The sequence below is a fragment of the Thunnus maccoyii genome, chromosome 4 (genome assembly GCF_910596095.1).
Source record: "Thunnus maccoyii chromosome 4, fThuMac1.1, whole genome shotgun sequence".
Lineage (NCBI taxonomy): Eukaryota > Metazoa > Chordata > Actinopteri > Scombriformes > Scombridae > Thunnus > Thunnus maccoyii.
The window spans coordinates 35,596,354-35,614,636 of record NC_056536.1 but is presented as its reverse complement, the minus strand read 5'-3'; the positions used below and the strand labels follow the sequence as shown (position 1 = coordinate 35,614,636).

The 18,283-nt window shown below is 38.4% G+C and overlaps 1 protein-coding gene across 4 annotated transcripts; it reads right to left on the bottom strand.

Moving 5' to 3' along the window:
* Positions 1-1,583: 1,583 nt before the first annotated feature.
* On the bottom strand, positions 1,584-17,105 carry tafazzin (tafazzin, phospholipid-lysophospholipid transacylase). Of its 4 annotated transcripts, none has more exons than XM_042410453.1 (11): positions 16,900-17,105; positions 16,000-16,188; positions 11,742-11,870; positions 11,625-11,670; positions 11,409-11,494; positions 9,185-9,265; positions 7,195-7,236; positions 6,999-7,061; positions 4,562-4,614; positions 4,267-4,344; positions 1,584-3,369 (listed from the first exon to the last, which is right to left on the bottom strand). In XM_042410453.1, exons 2-11 carry the CDS (start codon positions 16,106-16,108, stop codon positions 3,268-3,270), a joined length of 789 nt encoding a protein of 262 aa, XP_042266387.1. In that variant the 5' UTR covers positions 16,109-16,188; positions 16,900-17,105; the 3' UTR covers positions 1,584-3,267. The 4 variants fall into 4 exon arrangements, with proteins under 4 accessions (XP_042266387.1, XP_042266388.1, XP_042266390.1 ...); XM_042410454.1 differs by having other exon boundaries at positions 16,000-16,157; XM_042410456.1 differs by lacking the exon at positions 16,900-17,105 and adding an exon at positions 16,760-16,881 and having other exon boundaries at positions 16,000-16,157.
* Positions 17,106-18,283: the final 1,178 nt, after the last annotated feature.

Genomic DNA, 18,283 nt, shown 5'->3' with positions numbered 1-18,283 from the left:
ACAGCCCCAGACAAAACTTTACAGAGCTCTCACTTTCACATGACCATGATGTCTGTCTATTATGTCTATTATAGTGTTCCCCTCAAGGCCCTGCCGCCAAATACATACATACATATGACCATATCTACTTAACTAATACATGAATTTTTCTATCAAGTGTTATTCGTAATGAGCCTGCAGCACTATCAATAAGATGATCAGTTTGGGAGGAACTAAAGTTAACATAAGAGTCCTCTGTAGTATTGAGACATGGCAGTGAATTCAGTACTGATGGAACTGCTTCCTTAAATTTATCTACAACACTATCAGAGAGACATCTAGTGAGGACATTTTTGTCTAATGGTGTGTAATCCAGTAATAGGAATTCAAAAGTTATTAAAAAATTATATGATAAAATAGGATTTTGTGGAAAAATTATTAAATGTTCAATTTCAATCCCATAAGTTAGAACAAGGTGGAGGGTGTGGTTCAGACAGTGAGTGGGATTATTTACACACTGAGAGAAGCCAGTTGAGTCTAATAATGAGATAAATGCAGTGCTGAGACTGTCACTATCAACGTCCACATGAATATTAAATCACCTACTATAATTACTTTATCTGTACTAAGGACTAAATACGACAAAAACTCTGAGAATTCAGATAAGAGTTCAGAGTACGGACCAGGAGGACGGTTCACTATAACACATAGAACTGGCTGTAAAGTTTTCCAGGTTGGCTGAGAGACTAAGAACAAGACTTTCTAATGAGTTATAATGAAGTTCAGGTCTAGAGTTGATAATGAGGCTGTGACTCCTCCTCCTCGGCCAGTGTCTGGAGGAATGTGAGTATTAATATGACTGGGAGGACTGGATTCATTTAGACTGACATGTTCTTCATGACACAGCCAGGTTTCAGTAAGACAATCAATCAATATGATGATCTGAGATTAGATCGTTTACTAATACTGCTTCAGATGACAGAGATCTAATGTTCAAGAGTCCACATTTAATTATCTTATTTTGTTGTACTATTGCAGTAGTGGTTTTAATTTTTACTAGATTTTCATGAATGACTCTTCTTTTGTTTACTTTGGATTTAATTGATTTAAGTGGTCGGGGGACAGACGTGGTCTCTATGTGGTTTTGGGGACAGACGCGGTCTCTATGTGGTTTTGGGGACAGACACAGTCCCTATGTGGTTTTGGGGGACAGACACAGTCTCTATGTGGTTTTGGGGACAGACACGGTCTCTATGTGGTTTTGGGGACAGACGCGGTCTCTATGTGGTTTTGGGGACAGATGCAGTCTCTATGTGGTTTTGGGTGGGTAACTGCTCTAATGGAAGCACAGAGAAGCGTGTAGGACTGCAGCTCTGCCTCCTGGTCTCAGCTCTGGGTTGTCATGGTTTTGGTTTACTAATAAACTCAGCCATATTTCTAGATATGAGAGCAGCTCCATCCAGAGTGGGATGTATGCCGTCTCTCCTAATCAGTGTGATTTTAGTCTCGTTCATTAATAAACTGACGACCTGCAGCGAGTTTCCGTCTGTTGCTTCTTCAACATGTTTGGATCAGCTGAGCAGTTCAGAGGTTCAAACACGACACACAAGTCCAAAACTTTATTGGCATTCACAGAAAGTGGGACAGAGCGGCACCAGAGGAAGGTGAGGCCTTTATAAAATAACCACAGATCAGTCAGACGTGGCCTTTCCTCCCTTCATAAAGCCATCGATCTCTGTGATAAAACATCGATACATCTGATCGGGAAGCGTTCAGAGGCAGAGAACCAAAGAGAATAAATCTCTACAGAAATGATGTGAATGAGATGACAGAGGCGGCACATCGTGATGTGATGGAGAATCTGAGGAGCAGATTTCAAGCTGCAAGAACAGAATAAAAGGAGAAAACATAGAAATGGTTCAATAAAGAAATAATATTCTAACGATCATTGAGTCCATATTATGCTGGAACCGTGCAGTATATGATTAATCCTGATTAACTTCTTCATTAGATTACTAATTATGAATCTATATGGCTCCATGTGTGCACGCAGAGGAGCAAACTGCTTACTAATGTTTAGTAACTCAACAAACAGCAGCTTTTAAAGTTACAGTCACAGGTTGATGCAACCTGACGGCCACACGAGAACATCCGTCCTGGACCATCCTGAAAAACTCCAGATTACACTGAACAACGTTTTACGTCCAACGCCAACAGCTTTAAAATCCTCCCTTCCTTCATGAACTGTGAATATGGATGTTAACTGATCATTCTAGTGATGTTCAACCAACAATGATCTACTAACAAGTATCATGTGTGTATCGAAGCTGATATATCTGATTCAATACTGAAGTTATTTATAATGTAGAACAAAGTCAGAGGTTGTTTATCTGTAAACAGAACAGCGTTCCTGCACATGCTCAGTAGCGTCTGCCGTACACAGAACTACTCTCTGGAGACTGAAAACATGATGCTGTTATTAGTTTCTAACCAAACTCTTCATGATGAAGGATCATGTGACCCAGAGCAGCGGTGGTTTAATCAGATATATCAGCTTTGATACAAACACGATACTGGTCAGTAGATCAGTTCACTGTTGGTTTGGATTTGTTGACATGTTGTTGACATGTTGTTGACATGTTGTTGACATGTTGTTGACATGTTGTTGAGTGATCCTTTACTGTTGGGGAAAGACTGTTGCTATGGAAACTAGGGTTACACAGATAAAAACAGTTGGTTCAGGTGAAGGGAAGGTTGTGTTGAGGTGTGTGATGGGACGTGAACTCTGGTCTCCTGCGTCAGACATGAAGGACATCACTTCCTGACGTGTTTCCATGGATACCGGCTGGGATGACGGTAGCAGCAGGAACACAGCTGAGCAGTTGAACTATGAAAACATGAAGACATCTCATGTCCACAGTGGACACATTAAAGATGGTTCACTGTTCTGGATCACAGAGGTCATAACTCCATCACCCATCATGCATCTGTTCTCTGAACTGCTGCTCCTGCTGGCGGTGGCGGCGGACCCACAGAAACTCAGTTTACCAAATTCTATAAAAACATGACGTCTGTTTTTCAACTGAATCACATCAAAATGTACAAAAACGTCTTTTTATGACCATCAGTTTTCTCTGATTATGATCCCGACAGCTTAAAAACGCTCTGCAGCTTGAGACGAGGCGGCGGCGGCCTCTCGGCGTGGAGGTCTGGTGACAGGAAGTCCTGCTGGTTCCGGTCTCAGTTCAGGATAAACAAACAGGCAGGCAGAAGGGGGACGGCTGAGGTTCAGGATCTGGTCTGTATCTGTCCGTGGAGGACTTCGGCCTGAGTCTTCAGGCTCCGAAACTCCTCCTGGATGAAGTCAGTCAGAGTCTTCCTCATCTCCAGCTGAAAGGACACGTTAAACAACTTTTATTCTCCAAACACACCAACAGTCCTGCTGCCCAAAACTGTTCGTCCACCAGTCAGCTGACAGATAATTAATTCAATAAAAGATCCCAACAGCACTAAAACCTGATATTAGTATGAAGTCAATAAGACAACACAGCTACAGGATCAATACAACAGTTCAGTGCATTCAGTGTCTCCTGCACTGGAAACATGTTTACTGAGTGTTGAACATTATTCTGCTGCTGTATCTGAATATCTTTGAGTTTTGATTGGACAGAAGGAGAATCTGAAGACGTCACATCGAGCTCTGACAAGAAGAGAAGATAATCGATCACTAATCGATAATGAAAAATAATCTCTAGTTGCAACAAAAGCACTATTAAAACTCCATCACAGGTTATAATAATAATAATAATAGTAATAGTTTAATTTCACATTTCGTCACATAAGAGAAAATGTTCCATAAAGAATCATAAAACCAGAACTAATGATTAACAGATCAAAGATAATCAATAAACAATCACTGAAGACAGAAAACATCACCAGTGACCGTCTGAACTGATCGACTTAATCAATGATCAAAATAGTTGCTGATTAATTTTCTGTTCGACTGATCAATTTATCGTCCAATCACTTCAGCTCTACAGAAAACATCAGCTGATCTTTATTCAACAAGTGAAATTAAACACAAACACGTGAAAACAGTGTTTACATTTCATCTGTTGATCTGTGTATACATACATATATATATATATATATATATATATATATATATATATATATATATATATATGTATATATGGTGAAATATAGTGATGTCACTATTGTGCTTAAACACACTGACTGCACTGGTGCAGATTCAGAGTGAACCAGTGAGACTCGTCGTGTTCTCACCTGACTCTTGTTTTCAGCTCGGAGGGAATCAACGAGATCTTTCACACTGAACGGTTTCCCCACGAGGACGGTGATTCTCTGCAAAAACATCCAGACACGACAGACACAGAGCACCGTCAACACTTATATATACACATATATATCTATATGTATCTATAGATATATATGTGTATATCTATAGATACATATAGATATATATGTGTATATATACATATATATCTATAGATACACATGTAGATATATGTGTATATGTGTGTGAGTGAATGTGGGAGGGTTACATGTCGGGTGTTTCTACCTTTCCAGTCCGAGGAATGTAGGGCGTCACATTTGGCAGAACGTCGCTCAGACCTGAGAACAAGAACAGTTTTTAACTTGTTGCTCTTTGTTGAATTGTTTTTAAAAGCAGCAGCAGTGTGAACATGTGAACGTTGCTCCACATCAGCAGAACATAGAAGAGGAGGTCAAATCATGATCTGTTGCTTCAGAGAGTTCCTCAAGATGTGAATAATACCGACGTCCTCGTAATGTTAATGGAGAATAATGACACGACGAGAACATGACAACACAATAAAGACGGATTTATTCTAATTTATCCTGGTTTATTCTAATTTATCCTGGTTTATTCTAATTTATCCTGGTTTATTCTAATTTATCCTGGTTTATTCTAACTTATCCTGGTTTATTCTAATTTATCCTGGTTTATTCTAACTTATCCTGGTTTATTCTAATTTATCCTGGTTTATTCTAACTTATCCTGGTTTATTCTAACTTATCCTGGTTTATTCTAATTTATCCTGGTTTATTCTAATTTATCCTGGTTTATTCTAATTTATCCTGGTTTATTCTAACTTATCCTGGTTTATTCTAATTTATCCTGGTTTATTCTAACTTATCCTGGTTTATTCTAATTTATCCTGGTTTATTCTAACTTATCCTGGTTTATTCTAACTTATCCTGGTTTATTCTAATTTATCCTGGTTTATTCTAATTTATCCTGGTTTATTCTAATTTATTCTCATTTATCCTGGTTTATTCTAATTTATCCTGGTTTATTCTAATTTATCCTGGTTTATTCTAATTTATTCTCATTTATCCTGGTTTATTCTAATTTATCCTGGTTTATTCTAATTTATCCTGGTTTATTCTAATTTATCCTGGTTTATTCTAATTTATTCTCATTTATCCTGGTTTATTCTAATTTATCCTGGTTTATTCTAATTTATTCTAATTTATCCTGGTTTATTCTAATTTATTCTCATTTATCCTGGTTTATTCTAATTTATCCTGGTTTATTCTAATTTATCCTGGTTTATTCTAATTTATTCTCATTTATCCTGGTTTATTCTAATTTATCCTGGTTTATTCTAATTTATCCTGGTTTATTCTAATTTATTCTCATTTATCCTGGTTTATTCTAATTTATCCTGGTTTATTCTAATTTATTCTAATTTATCCTGGTTTATTCTAATTTATCCTGGTTTATTCTAACTCGTCCTGGTTTATTCTAATTTATCCTGGTTTATTCTAATTTATCCTGGTTTATTCTAATTTATTCTAATTTATCCTGGTTTATTCTAATTTATTCTCATTTATCCTGGTTTATTCTAATTTATCCTGGTTTATTCTAATTTATCCTGGTTTATTCTAATTTATTCTCATTTATCCTGGTTTATTCTAATTTATCCTGGTTTATTCTAATTTATTCTAATTTATCCTGGTTTATTCTAATTTATCCTGGTTTATTCTAATTTATTCTCATTTATCCTGGTTTATTCTAATTTATCCTGGTTTATTCTAATTTATCCTGGTTTATTCTAATTTATTCTCATTTATCCTGGTTTATTCTAATTTATCCTGGTTTATTCTAATTTATTCTAATTTATCCTGGTTTATTCTAATTTATCCTGGTTTATTCTAATTTATCCTGGTTTATTCTAACTCGTCCTGGTTTATTCTAATTTATCCTGGTTTATTCTAATTTATCCTGGTTTATTCTAATTTATCCTGGTTTATTCTAATTTATCCTGGTTTATTCTAATTTATTCTAATTTATCCTGGTTTATTCTAATTTATCCTGGTTTATTCTAACTCGTCCTGGTTTATTCTAATTTATCCTGGTTTATTCTAACTTGTCCTGGTTTATTCTAACTCGTCCTGGTTTATTCTAATTTATCCTGGTTTATTCTAACTTGTCCTGGTTTATTCTAATTTATCCTGGTTTATTCTAATTTATCCTGGTTTATTCTAACTCGTCCTGGTTTATTGTGTCAATCATCAACTGAATAAAACAGTTTCATGTATTTATCTGTTACACACGTGACTAAAAGTAATGAAAATATATAAAAGTATTAAGTTAAAGCTAATAAATAATGTGTCTATACAGTAACATGTAGCAGAGTCGTCAGCTCAAACGGTTTTATTATTATATCAGTTCAATCTGTGTGAAGGTGAATATGGATTCATAAACACATCTGAACCAATCACATCACGGCCAGATGCAGACAGATGTGCAGCGTGTTTACACGACTGAAGACATGTCAGTCAACATTATAACATATGAAGCAGCCGTGGATCCGATAATCACTCATTCATGTATTGATCAGTACAGACTGACTGAAGCTTTGTTCCATGACTGTTCCCAGAGTTACTGGTCCTCTTCCAGACCAAAGAGTCCCGAACACGTCGTTACTAAAGAGACTAAACTGATCACAACAACAGTGAACGTGACTCACCAACGTGCCACAGCGGCAGGATGACGGGATTCAGGGAGCATTCTGCTATCAGCCGACCCACACCTGAAACACAAGCCACGACTTTATCCTCCTTATGGAAACAATCAACAATAATATTAATAATAATTATATATAATAAAATCTCTTTATTCATGTTTCCAAACTGTTTACACTCAGAAGCTGCTGCAGTACTGACCCCACTTCAGCCGCAGGAACTCCTCAGTCATGTTGATTTTACCTGTTAGAGGAAGCAGAGAGGAGCTTATTCCACTGACGCAACAGACGCTACAGACACTACAGACACAGAGCTACAGACGCTACAGACACAGAGCTACAGACGCTACAGACACAGAGAACAGAGGACACTACAGACACTACAGCGACAGAGAACAGAGGACGCTACAGACACTACAGACACAGAGAACAGAGGACGCTACAGCGACAGAGCTACAGACGCTATAGACACAGAGAACAGAGGGCGCTACAGACGCTACAGACACTACAGACACAGCACTACAGACACAGAGCTACAGACGCTACAGACACAGAGCTACAGACGCTACAGACACAGAGAACAGAGGACACTACAGACACTACAGACACAGAGAACAGAGGACGCTACAGACACTACAGACACAGAGCTACAGACACTACAGACACAGAGAACAGAGGACGCTACAGACACTACAGCGACAGAGCTACAGACGCTATAGACACAGAGAACAAAGGGCGCTACAGACGCTACAGACACAGAGCTACAGACGCTCCAGATAAGAGAACAGAGGGCGCTACAGACGCTACAGACACAGAGAACAGAGGGCGCTACAGACGCTACAGACACTACAGCGACAGAGCTACAGACACAGAGAACAGAGGGCGCTACAGACGCTACAGACACTACAGCGACAGAGCTACAGACGCTACAGACACAGAGAACAAAGGGCGCTACAGACGCTACAGACACAGAGCTACAGACGCTCCAGATAAGAGAACAGAGGGCGCTACAGACGCTACAGACACTACAGCGACAGAGCTACAGACGCTACAGACGCTACAGACACTACAGCGACAGAGCTACAGACGCTATAGACACAGAGAACAGAGGGCGCTACAGACACTACAGACACAGAACTACAAACGCTACAGATACAGAGCTACAGACACAAAGAACAGAGGACGCTACAGACGCTACAGACACAGAGCTACAGACACAAAGAACAGAGGACGCTACAGACGCTACAGACACAGAGCTACAGACACAAAGAACAGAGGACGCTACAGACGCTACAGCGACAGAGCTACAGACGCTACAGACACAGAGCTACAAACGCTACAGATACAGAGCTACAGACACAAAGAACAGAGGACGCTACAGACGCTACAGACACAGAGCTACAGACGCTACAGACACAGAGCTACAAACGCTACAGATACAGAGCTACAGACACAAAGAACAGAGGACGCTACAGACGCTACAGACACAGAGCTACAGACACAAAGAACAGAGGACGCTACAGACGCTACAGACACAGAGCTACAGACACAAAGAACAGAGGACGCTACAGACGCTACAGCGACAGAGCTACAGACGCTACAGACACAGAGCTACAAACGCTACAGATACAGAGCTACAGACACAAAGAACAGAGGACGCTACAGACACAGAGCTACAGACGCTACAGACACAGAGCTACAAACGCTACAGATACAGAGCTACAGACACAAAGAACAGAGGACGCTACAGACGCTACAGACACAGAGCTACAGACGCTACAGACACAGAGCTACAAACGCTACAGATACAGAGCTACAGACACAAAGAACAGAGGACGCTACAGACGCTACAGACACAGAGCTACAGACGCTACAGACACAGAGCTACAGACGCTACAGACACAAAGCTACAGATGCTACAGAGACAGAGCTACAGACACAGAACTACAGACGCTACAGACACAGAGCTACAGATGCTACAGACACAGAGCTACAGACGCTACAGACACAGAGCTACAGACGCTACAGACACAGAGCTACAGATGCTACAGAGACAGAGCTACAGACGCTACAGACACAGAGCTACAGACGCTACAGACACAGAGCTACAGACGCTACAGACACAGAGCTACAGACGCTACAGACACAAAGCTACAGATGCTACAGAGACAGAGGACACACAGTGAGCGTACCTTCTGGGAAGATGTGCACCCACTCTCCTTTGTTTAATCTCTCCAAAATGAAGTCCATTCCTTTCTGGTAAACACCATCACCTGAAGAAAACATGTGATGTCCCACAAACAGTAAGTATCATGTAAGATATGTAAGATGTGTGTGTGTGTATAATGTGTATGATGTATATGTGTATGATGAGTGTGTGTATGATGTGTGTGTGTATGATGTGTATGATGTGTATGTATATGATGTGTATGATGTGTATGATGTGTATGATGTGTATGTATATGATGTGTATGATGTGTATGATGTGTATGATGTGTATGTGTATGATGTGTATGATGTGTATGATGTGTATGATGTGTATGTGTATGATGTGTATGATGTGTATGATGTGTATGTGTATGATGTGTATGTGTATGATGTGTATGATGTGTATGATGTGTATGTGTATGATGTGTATGACGTCTATGATGTGTATGTGTATGATGTGTATGTGTATGATGTGTATGATGTGTATGTGTATGATGTGTATGATGTGTATGATGTGTATGTGTATGATGTGTATGTGTATGATGTGTATGATGTGTATGATGTGTATGTGTATGATGTGTATGACGTCTATGATGTGTATGATGTGTATGATGTGTATGATGTGTATGATGTGTATGTGTATGATGTGCATGATGTCTATGATGTGTATGTGTATGATGTGTATGTGTATGATGTGTGTGTGTATAATGTGTATGTGTATGATGTGTATGATGTGTATGTGTATGATGTGTATGTGTATGATGTGTATGATGTGTATGTGTATAATGTGTATGTGTATGATGTGTATGATGTGTATGTGTATGATGTGTATGTGTATGATGTGTATGATGTGTATGATGTGTATGTGTATGATGTGTATGATGTGTATGTGTATGATGTGTATGATGTGTATGTGTATGATGTGTATGATGTGTATGATGTGTATGATGTGTATGATGTGTATGATGTGTATGTGTATGATGTGTATGATGTGTATGATGTGTATGTGTATGATGTGTATGTGTATGATGTGCATGATGTGCATGTGTATGATGTGTATGATGTGTATGTGTATGATGTGCATGATGTGTATGATGTGTATGTGTATGATGTGTATGTGTATGATGTGTATGATGTGTATGATGTGTATGATGTGTATGATGTGTATGTGTATGATGTGTATGATGTGTATGTGTATGATGTGTATGTGTATGATGTGTATGATGTGTATGTGTATGATGTGTATGATGTGTATGTGTATGATGTGTATGTGTATGATGTGTATGTGTATGATGTGTATGATGTGTATGTGTATGATGTGTATGATGTGTATGTGTATGATGTGTATGTGTATGATGTGTATGTGTATGATGTGTATGATGTGTATGATGTGTATGATGTGTATGTGTATGATGTGTATGATGTGTATGTGTATGATGTGTATGATGTGTATGATGTGTATGTGTATGATGTGTATGATGTTTATGATGTGTATGATGTGTATGTGTATGATGTGTATGATGTGTATGATGTGTATGATGTGTATGATGTGTATGTGTATGATGTGTATGATGTGTATGATGTGTATGATGTGTATGTGTATGTGTATGATGTGTATGATGTGTATGATGTGTATGATGTGTATGTGTATGATGTGTATGATGTGTATGATGTGTATGTGTATGTGTATGATGTGTATGATGTGTATGATGTGTATGTGTATGATGTGTATGATGTGTATGATGTGTATGTGTATGTGTATGATGTGTATGATGTGTATGATGTGTATGTGTATGTGTATGATGTGTATGTGTATGTGTATGTGTATGATGTGTATGTGTATGTGTATGATGTGTATGATGTGTATGATGTGTATGATGTGTATGATGTGTATGTGTATGTGTATGATGTGTATGATGTGTATGTGTATGTGTATGATGTGTATGATGTGTATGTGTATGATGTGTATGATGTGTATGATGTGTATGTGTATGATGTGTATGATGTGTATGATGTGTATGTGTATGATGTGTATGATGTGTATGTGTATGATGTGTATGATGTGTATGATGTGTATGTATATGATGTGTATGATGTGTATGATGTGTATGTGTATGTGTATGATGTGTATGATGTGTATGATGTGTATGATGTGTATGTATCATGTTCTTCCAGCAGGTTGGATAAATGATGCTAACAGATGTTCACCTCTGCAGACGGGAACACACTTTCCCCGGCTGAAGAATCTGGAGTGCAGCTCTTTGGTGAAGCAGATGTCAGAAGCTGTTGGAGTCCTGCAGAGTTACAGGTAAACACAGATGTACCTGACTGACAGGTGAGAGAACAGCTAAACACTCACACATTACACAGAGAGACGTACCTGACTGACAGGTGAGAGAACAGGTATAGAAAGACAAAACTCACCAGCGCATCTTGTTGAAGTTCCACAGCTGCCTGAACTTCAGGACGCCTGTCGTAGACAGACCCCGTTATTTCTGTTTCCATATGAACTGTGTGATGTCAGACCGTGTGTGTCCTTACCCCAGATGTGCGGGTCATCCATACAAGACTGGTGATTGGACAGAGTGATGAGGGGCGTGTCCGAGGGCCGCTGGTCAATCAGGTTCAACAAAACCTCGTGGTTGTGGACCGTCAAACAGTTCATGTACTCTGAGGGAGATAATGTGACATATTCTGGTTGGTATATACTGTATTTATATACAGTAGGGAAATAAGTATTCAACACATCAATGTTGTTTCAGTAAACATGTTTCCAGAGCAGCTGGCGACACAACTACAGAAATCCTAACGGGGAGGGGGGGGGGGGGGGGGGGGGGGGGGGACATAAACTCTTCTAACTCTTCAGGGCTGAAAGCATCAGTATTGTTTAATTATGGTCCACATATTTAATCCATTTATGTCTCCGTTTCAAATGTTCTATAAGTTATTCTTTCCATTTCTAACATACTGTTTACATTAAATAAAGGTTTCAGCCAGTTCCTTGTTATCAGTTTCATAGCTGCAGTTCTAAGTATCCTATATAGATATATAGATGTAAGTTCAGGTGGTGATAAACCTAAAATAATATATTTGGGTTCAGGTGCTGTTTAATGTGTTCAGGATAGATGTTATGACACGTTGCCAGAATGTTTTCAGTGATGAGCAGAAAAAGAAAATATGTGACTGATTAGCATTAACACTCTGTTTTAATGGATATTGTGAATTTTGTTTGTACTTTGGTGTAATAAATAATCTTGTGTATATTTTCCATGAGTTCTCCTCCAAACACTTTATACACGTTTATATACGCATAGTTCTCACTTTGTCCTTATTGTTTTATCTTGTAGTATTTTATTATATAGTATAGTATTTTATATAGTTTGGAGTGTTCTTTGTGTCCATGTTATAGTTTTTTATCTGCTGATCTTGGTTTCCTTCTCTTTCATGAAAATGATTGATGTAGTTTCTAAGTTGTAAATATTTATGTAAATGTGACTGGGATAAATCAAATCTATTTGATATAACTTTGAAGGAAGTGACATCATCTTTAATTAGTATTTGTGAGTTTATTTGCAGTCCTTTTGATGACCAAACCTTTAATACATTATCCAGTTTATTTGGTCTAAACTGAGGGTCCCATGCCATTTCTCTTATATAGAGTGTTATTAGTCCATCTGTTTTATCTATAAAGGTTAATGTCTTTATTGCTCTTTTTCTATCATAAACCACTGAGCTTGTGTTTCATTATGATCTTTATTTGTGTGGCATGAAAATAACTGTCCTTTAGATTAATGTTTTAAGTTTGACTCTTTTTCTTTTGTTATTCCAGATAAAATCAGTTATCGTTGCATCTTTTAGAACTTTGTGATTGAACTGGAACCAGTAGAGGAACTGGGGGAGGACCATCATTTATATTCTATCTACTCTATAACTCATTAAAATAGAGTCCTGTATGTTTTCCAACTGTTCAGATCTTGTTTAATGTTTTTCTCTAGATTCTGATAATTGACCTCATTAATCATTATGAATTATTATTCGTAGATATTTTATTGTCTTTTGGTTCCACTTGAATAGACTCGTCTGTCAGTTGTTCACCTAAACATACAGACGCACGTTTACTTTCATTAATGTTATATAATGAATGATCACTATGTTTATTATAATAATACATTTATTATTTTCATCAGTTCTGGAAGTGAGTGTTCGGGAGAGGTATAAGGTATAAAGTGACATCATCTGCATACAATGCTGATTTATGACGTTCCTGGCCTGTAGTTAAACCCCCCCTCACCCCCCCCCAGCGAGTGGTTCCATACACAGATCGATGCAGACAGCAGGTCTCCTTGTCTGGTCTCCTTCTGTATATGAAAGCGTCCTGACAGAGAACCAGTGATTCACCTGAGCGACCAGGTTTTTATACATTCATTTGAACCATGAAACTAATTTAGTGTGAAAACCAAAAGCTTTTACTGTTGTGAGAATGTAACATAACTAACATGTAACTATGTAACATAAATCCAGACTGATCTCTATCTATTATATCTGGCAGAATGTCTTTAAGCCTATTTGCTGTAATAGATGTTTCAGTAATCATTCAGTAATGATATTAGTCTGTTATAAACTTTCCATCTTTATGAATAACTGTAATTACAGATGAATTCCATGTTGATGCCCATTTATCTGATTCTAGGGCAAAATTACAGGCTTTTAATAATAATAATAGAGGTGTCAATAATTCTCTGAACTCCTTAATTATTAATTAATTAATAACATTCATTAGTGTAGCCGTCACCTGCCTTCTCTTCTTCTAATGTCCTGTTACTGTTTTAATAAGATTCACGTTCTGCGATAACTTAATATTTCATTCTTCTCATATCTGTGTTGTTGGCTTCATCCTTATATAGTAATACATATACACACACACACATATATATATATATATATATATATATATATATATATATATATATATATATGTATATACATAGTCTGCAATATTGTTTTTATCTGTCAGGACTTTTGATGTGTCATCCTTTAACTTAGTGACATAAGATTTACTTTTTTTGTTTCTGAAGTCTTTTGGCTAAAATGTTCATGGATTCTGGTCGTCCATCATAAAGTTTTTGTTTTGTTCGTATTAGTGACGTCTCCACGTCTTCTGCTAATTCAGCATGTTTCTTCTTCAGTTGTTTAATTTAAAATCGTGTTTTTTATGTTTGTCTTCCAAGACTTTTATTTAAAGTTGAAGTTCAGTCTTAAATTGTTCCCGTTGTCTTTTCTTTACTAATAAATATCTTATTATTTCTCCCCTTCAGACGGTTTTCTATACTGTTCATTTCTTCTGTATCGTTTCATTCCTGATATTCATCCAGCGTTTTTTTAACCAACATGTTGTAAGAGGGAATCATTCTTCCTCCTGCTCTACTCCTCTTCCTCTGTCCACGCTGTACGATATTCCATCCATCAGGCTTGTTTGATGACTTCATCCATCGCATGTGACCCGGTTCTTCTAGAGCCTCGGATGCCGTCTCTGGGTTGTAATAAGTTTCAGATGATCCGTCGTCATTGATGATTTTCTGGACGATAACAAACGATTTAATATTTATCTTCTCTTCTCATCGGTTTGAACAATCATGATCAAAGAAGATCCACGTTCCATTCAAAGTCACTTTCTTTGCCGTCTGTAATATTCTTTTCTTCACATCATAGTTCAGGAGAGTTACTATAATCCGCTGGTTTGTATTTTCTCTGTAGATGCGACGAATCTGGAGAATATTAATCCCAGCGCCTCAGTGAAGAATTTACTGAGGAAGTGAGTCGTGTCGTTTCGCTGTTTTCTCTGGGATGTTGTACCAGCGTATATGATTTTACTTTCCATGTGGTCCATCTGTGTCTCCGTCTCTCTGATCATCAGATCCTCGTTTGTTGGTCCTGCATTTCTCCAACCGTGTTCCAGTTCATGGACTCTTTTGTCTGTTCTCTGTGGTTTGTTCTATTATTTTCTTGATAGCAGCCAAAGATCCAAGAACCACTCGTAAAGAGCTCCGGAAAGACCTGGAAGAAGCTCCATGCACCATCACCCAGTAAGACTCCAGTACTGAAGAAAAGACACGTTGATGCCTGTAGATTACTGGAAGAACGCGACGTGGCTCTAACACTACACGGCTCTGCTGCAGACGATCCTAAAAACACCTGCAGTGAAGTTCAGAGGTGGAAGCTTTATGGTCTGGAGCTGCTTCTCTTCTCGTGGTACCGGCAGAGTCCAGACTGTTGAAGGAAGATGAATGAGGTCGTGTATCAGGATGTTCTAGAGAAGAATCGATGAAGATGAGACGCAGCTGGACCTTCACACAGGATCCAAAACACTGCAAAGGAGACTCAACTGGTTCCAGAGAAAGACAATAGAGGTGTTGGAAAGGTCCAGTCAGTCACCCGACAGGAAGCCAGGAGAACATTTATGGAAGGAACTGAAGATAAAGATTCAACATATGAAGACTGGAACCGAACCCTGAACACTGAGATTCTTCATACAGGAAACATCTTGCAGCTCATTGTTAACAAAAGCTTCAGTTAGTGTTCAATACTTCTTCCTGTCGCTCCGCTTTAATGCACAGAACTGTTTTATTGATCGGAATATTAGGATTTCTTCGCTGTGTTGCCTTATTGAGTTAATATCGATGTCTGGTCTCAATGTCATATGAGCAGCTGCTCTGGAAACATGTTTACTGCTGTGTGTGTGTGTGTGTGTGTGTGTGTGTGTGTACATATATACACATATATAGTGTTTATTCCAACTCACTGGTCCAGAAGTAGGAGTAGGAGCCCACCATGCCCATGATGAGTGAGCTGGAGACCCTCCATGCCAGAGCAGGGCATTGTGGGAACGGCCATCTGACCTCCAGAGGCATCGCAGCAGTGCAGACTCACATCCACACGCGCAGCTGCTGCGGCCGAACACTGAAGTTACAACATCCACCCGTTTACTCAGCTGCTGGCATTAGTTGATTAATCGATTAGTTAATCGACAGAAATATAATCAGCAACTATTTGATATTCAAATAATCATTTTAATCATTTTCAAGCAAAAATGCACAAAACTTGCTGGTTGCAGCTTCTCACATGTGGTGATTTGATCATAATAAACTGAATATCTGTTGATCAGATATTTGACCCTGAACCTTCGACTCTTTACTATTTAATGAACATTTTAGATGTTCTACAGAATATCTGCAGGACTTGAAGTTTAACTTTGAGTTCAGTTAATCAGATTTCACACAGACAGCAGAGACTCTAACATTTACTAATATTAGTATTATTATTATTAAGCAGTTATGATGTTTGAGGTCTAAATATGCAGGTTAGCTGTTAGCCTGCCAGCTAACTTCTGATTCAGCTGTAAAAACAGAAGTTAATAAACTGTGTGACGGCTGATCTGTAGGTGACACAACAGTTAAATATGATCTGACAGTTAGCAGCTGTAATTAGCAACAGTATATTAATTAACAGCAGTATATTAATTAGCAGCAACTAGCTGCCTGAACTCATTCATGACTTTTTACATTTAAATCCTCCAACAATGAAACTTTTGCTTCGTGACGCGAACTGAGACTCAAACCGACTGTTGTTGAGTTAATCTGTTCGTTTCTACGCGACTTTACACACGTTAATGTAACCCTAACCCAGAGAAGAACACATTTACCTTCCTGCTGCTGCACTCTGATGGTCACCGACCCGGAACTCCACGTCACGCGCTGCATTGTGGGAGTTGCAGTTTTGTGAGAACGGCGACTTTTAACGCGATAATGCGGAAGACAGATGAGATAAAGCGCGCGCTGTTTGGTTTTTACTTTATTTCCTCACGTTCAGGATCCATAAATAACAATAACAGGCGTCATGTTACGTCACGTCGTGTTAAATGCAGTCCGCAGCCCACTTCCGCAGGAAACACTGACCTCTGGGTAACGGATGCTGTGAAGTAGGTCAAAGGTCAAGCACCTGTAACGTGTTGAATATTAATAATAAAGTACAATTAGAGGAAATAAATCCAGTAAACATGTTTTTGTTGAATATTCAGTTCTTTCATAGTTTTTACTGTAAACATCCGACTACAGTTTCTTCTGTTTTTAAGTCCTCCGACATGGTTCCACAGTTAGAAACAAAGGAGGCAGTGAAACATTTACTTTCTTGTCTTTTTTGTTTTATGAACTATTTAAACAACTGTATTTATTTAATTTCCTGTCATTAGTTCATTTGGCAGACTGAGGTTAGAGCTCTGACACTGAGGTTCAATCTGAACTGCAGCAGATCCAGAAAAAGCAGCAACATTCAGTTTAACATGACACAAAGCTGCAGGAGCTTCACGTCATATATAAATACTTAATATAAGTCGATAGAGGAGCGTCATCACTAATGAAAAGGCTGCATCTGCATATTAATGGCTGCATTTATATATTTGTGTTGACCTGCTTCTTCACTACTGCAAAGATCTTATTTTTACTGCAAACACATGAACCGCATGTTTTAAAGCTACCAGCTAATCACAGTTTCCACTCGACAAAATGTTTTCCTTGAAATAAACCAGATTATGAGAGAAACTTGATCAGTATCAGTAAAAATGAAAGATGCAGCATCATAAAGCTCTTTGACAGTCTTGTAGTAGATCTTGACAATACATTTAGTTTTTTTATGACTATTTCAAATACCTGATCTCCATTTGGCATCAAATGTCCACATTTTCTTCTTCTCCCCTCCTTCATCTTCTTTTTTATCCTCAGCCTTCCTCCTTTGCTCCAGTTATGGACTTTTAACAACTTACAGACAAATCCAGTTTGTATCCTCAGTGGATTCTGCTGCATACTGCGGTTTTATTACACGTCATGATGTCATGATGGAGTGTTCATGGGAAATGTAGGATTAGGACGAGGATAGTTTCTGCAGCCTGCTTCAACAGATGCAGTGACATTTACAGTTCACAGCTGCGGACCATCAACCTGTCCAGATGTTCAACCACCTGTTTCCCTCCACGTGAACACTGTACGTTAGTGTTTGTATAAGAACATGTCAGGTTATTGTGCTTCAGTGCT